The 4,310-nt window shown below is 39.3% G+C and overlaps 1 protein-coding gene across 1 annotated transcript in view; it reads left to right on the top strand.

Annotated features, from left to right (window-relative positions):
• The first annotated feature begins 39 nt into the window (after positions 1-39).
• LOC118330981 (neuronal acetylcholine receptor subunit alpha-7-like) overlaps positions 40-4,310 on the top strand; it is a 27,147-nt gene continuing 22,876 nt past the window's right edge. The window contains exons 1-2 of the mRNA XM_035665738.1: positions 40-146; positions 3,657-3,796. Coding sequence (XP_035521631.1) covers positions 92-146; positions 3,657-3,796 — 195 coding nt within the window. The 5' untranslated portion in view covers positions 40-91. The remainder of the gene's footprint in view (positions 147-3,656; positions 3,797-4,310) is intronic.

Below are 4,310 nucleotides of genomic sequence, written 5' to 3' on the forward strand. Positions count from 1 at the left end.
TCTCTCTATCTCTATCTCTCTCTGGTGTTTTCTGCCGGTTCAGGAGGACCCAGTTTCAGTTTCTTGTCTCTGTGAGTCACAGCTGCTGAGGATGGACGCTCGGATCTTCACCCTGCATGTCCTGACGCTCTGCTGCCTCATTCACGGTAGGCTTAACACATACACACACACACACCTCAGCCTTGTCATGAATTACTCCAGCTGTTTAGTTTTGTTTCATTGTTGTTTAATTCACTGACTGTAAGCTGCAGATTACACAGAGAGCAAACCATAATTACAGTTTTCTTCATGTGGTAAAGGATAAAAATAAATTAAAAAAACACATAAAACACCAGATTTTGTTGTTTCTGTTTTAATCTAGCTTCATTTCCAAATCTGTTTTGCACACAAATGTCCTTAATGCAAAAAAATCCTTTTTAGAGTGCTATATACTTTATACAGTGGATGAAATGAGCCTGAAAACTTCCTCATGAAGTGTTGTCTTCTAAAACAAAAGTGACCAAATGTCACACAATATAAATGTGAATTCTGAGTGTCTGTAACACTGCGAGCTTTATCTGCTCGGATTCGTGTTCGGTGGTTGACATTATTTGTAAAATGTGGCTCATATCAGATTCCAGTGTGAACAGGTCACGGTCCTGAAGCATGATGAATGTCAGTCTAAAAGCCACATGGATTCTGATGTGACTGTTCACATTAACGCTGCACTGCAAAATCTCAGACCTGTATCTGATTTGGGCCACATATGAAAGGCTACGTCCCCGTCACGCTGTATAATAATAATAATAATAATATAATGCTGTATTATCTGGCGCCTGCCGACAAAGTACCCTGCAAACGGCAAGCCAGCTTACTTCTTACTCGTTACTTCTGGATTATATCAACACCAAATAAGCAAATAAATAGAAGTATTGATGTAGGTGTATTCTATAAGACAACACAACAATGTGACCGTAGAAAAGAAAATGGAAACGGAAATAATGAAACATGCAAAGACTTTTAGCATCCACAGTGTATTTTTAAAGAAACTGTAATCCTGCAAATACATTTTCACAAACTGAAGCTGCTCTCAGGTCTGCAGCGTTTACACAGGAAGGTGATATATGCTGATTGTCAAGTGTTACGGGCCTGAGGTTGTTTCATTCTGTGGACACCTCAAGGCTTCAGATTATTTACTGTATGACTGCCAGAAGAGCTCGTCCGTAGAGGAGAAAGAAGCACACGACACAACTTTGAACGTTTTTGAACTCATTTATGTTTCAGTGAGTGGATATTTTCTTAGAATCAAAGGAAAACTCTGACTTTAATATTTATGCGTTGGAATATTAAAGCTTAAAGTAAGCTGTGTCATCGCTTCTGCTAAGACTCTAACAAACACACGAGTGATCTGCTTCAGCAGCTCCGTCTCTTTACTTACCTCCATTTTAAGGATTAAACTCAACTTTTAAACTTTTATTTCCCCATTGAGGTCGTCTGAGCCTCGTCCAGCTCTGTGAAGCAAAATTAGTTCAGTTAAACAAACGTATATATGGGAAGGCTAATACAAATATTATGTAGACTTCATATCTTATAATGTATGTTTTGGGCGGACAGAATTGAATCCCTGACATATACTGCTTACATACTCAAAATGAATCCTGTCAGAAGTTGAATTTGTCAATAATTTTATTTAAATAAATTGAAAAAAAGAGATTTCCCTGTTTCCTGGTTCTGTAAGTCCTGGTTAAATTCACTCCCAGAGGTTCCTGTCGACCTCTCCTGCCAAACCACCAAATAAAAGCAAAAATATTAACCAAAATAAGCTTTACAAATATATGCCATGAGTTATGCCCTTTTTAAATGTGTCCTCTAGTCATTTACACTTGCATAAAGTTGAAGGAAGTCGGAGGATCAAAGCAGCAGGGACCGAAATATCCTGACTTTAAATCTCCAGCTTGGGTCAAACTCCAAAGCTCCGGTTCCTACAGTTCCCTGCCTGCATAAAGGGCCAATATAAATCATCAAGCAAAGTTACTCTAGAGGAGTCCCAGAATAGAATACGTTCCCTTTAATAGTTTATTTTGTCACACTCTTACCATAAGCAGGCTGCAGCTATAAAGTCAGTTAATAACGGCAGCAGACATCTGAAGCAGAAACAGACACTATAAAGTAATGTGTCTGTTGTGTCCTCGGTATTTCAAACAGTGACCCTGAGCACTGGGTCAGTTCTAACAAAAGGATGAGTTGTTGTTGTGTGTTGTTAGTCTCCCCCCTCCTCCCCCCTGGTTGGTCCCACCCAGCACCCATCAATCAGCTTTCATCTCTTACTGATGTAACCAGCACCCATAAAGCCTTTAAAGCCCCTTTACGCTCTGCGACTTTGGGCTCTGTGAGATGAAAGGTGACAATCGTGAGAGAAATGTTGAGAAATCTTTGAATGTTGATCCGGGACAGAGCTCCTTGATCTAACTGTGAGATGTGTCCATCAGACTACGAACCCAGAAATCAGAATATGACATCAAATGACACATTTGGGTGAAAAAACACAAATTAAAATGTGTTTTTGTTAAATAACCTTTCAAATACAATTATATGTATTTGAACGCTCGTATTTTTTCACTTTTACGTCTGACATTTTGCATTATACTCCGTGTGTTTACTCTGTGTGCTGCTGCTGTGATAAATATCTATTTTCATACATTTCCATAACAGTGCTGCAGATGGATGACACGAGCTGATGTTTCTGCTCTCGTATGCTTTGGTTGCATTCAGTGGCGGACTCAGGCTGTTTGAGGGTCATAGAGCAGGACTACACAATTTGAAAATAGTACTGAAATCACAATATGGCCAAATACAATATGCAAATCACAATAGCTGCAACGTTTTAATGGAGGTAAAACAAACAGCATTTTAATGAAGTGTTGTAGAGCTGCAGAGATGTTTTGGTCTACAAACCTTCTCCAGATTTAAGAAAGCATGTTTGTTTGATACAGACCCCAAAAATACATTTTATTTTTTACATTTCTTTTTCTTTTGTTTTTTTGTGAAAATTTGTGATGAAAAAAGAAAGAGAATTCTGACATTAATCATGAATCATATTGTAGTCGCAATATCTATCAGAAGAATCGCAATATGATGTTTTTACCATATTGTGCAGCCCAATCCTCACTTCGTCACGTTTTCTCCACTGGAAGGGAACCCTAGAAAGATTACTGTGTTTTATCTATCAACCAAGAAGGTATTCCCTGGCATTTTTTCAAACAGACGGATGGGCAATCATCGTACATTCTTTATTCATTCATCTTACACTGTGAAACGACATGCACATCTTCTTGCTTCCTGCACACACACAGGACATGTAATATATTTCCCAAAGTCAACAAAAGCTTCAAGCGTGAACACTGACTGATAATGTGGACTTTTTAACATTTAATGTATTCTGCTTTTTTTAAACTTGATTTTATGCAAATGTTAAAATAAATTCATAGATTTGCTCATTGGACTGTTCATTCCTGTCTGTCACTGTATGGGATCTACAAACTGAGGGCAGAATGTAAGAGAGAGAGAGTCAGTAACAGGATTAAATAACTCAACCTGCTCTTCCACACCACCACTTTACACTGACAGTACAATCCTGAGTTAACACTTTTTATTGTATTATATGTATTCGTGTCCAGGCTCCCTGCAGGGAGTGTACCAGCGGCGTCTCTACAAGGAGCTGATGAGGAACTACAACCCGTTAGAGCGACCAGTCAACAACGACTCCAACAGTCTGACCGTCCACTTCAGCTTCAGCCTGCTGCAGATCATGGACGTGGTAAGAACACACACACACACACACACACACACACACACACACACATGCTATCCACGTAGGGGTTGTAAGTGTTCAATAAATCTTTGATTTGATTAGGCAAATGATCTGCCTCCTGCTGGCAACTGTGTCATCATGCACTCTGGAGCAAATCGGCCAAAAGAAACCAGAAAATGGATTCTGGGGGAGAACCTGAGTCTTGGTGAAGCCGTTAAATATCACATATTTTGTAATATCTGCGTGTAATATCTGCGTGTCCACATAGGTTTCAGGTTATACAAAAGTCACTGCCACTAGATGTCGCACTAGAGCACTATGGCCAACCAGACTTCGTTGACAAAACCAGTAATTTTACCTCGCAGATCATCGTAACTTCATTCAGAGTGAACAGAAAGAAAATAAAACTGAATGAAAGTCACCAAGTCTGGTTTGGTGGCACCATGACTCCGCTGTATCTTTACACACAGAGGAGCTGGTTGCTGCTGTGTTCGTGTTTTAAATCTCACATATAACCTTT

The sequence above is a fragment of the Morone saxatilis genome, unplaced genomic scaffold, assembly GCF_004916995.1.
Source record: "Morone saxatilis isolate NCDOM2014 unplaced genomic scaffold, NCSU_SB_2.0 Contig2, whole genome shotgun sequence".
In the NCBI taxonomy this organism is placed as follows: Eukaryota; Metazoa; Chordata; class Actinopteri; family Moronidae; genus Morone; species Morone saxatilis.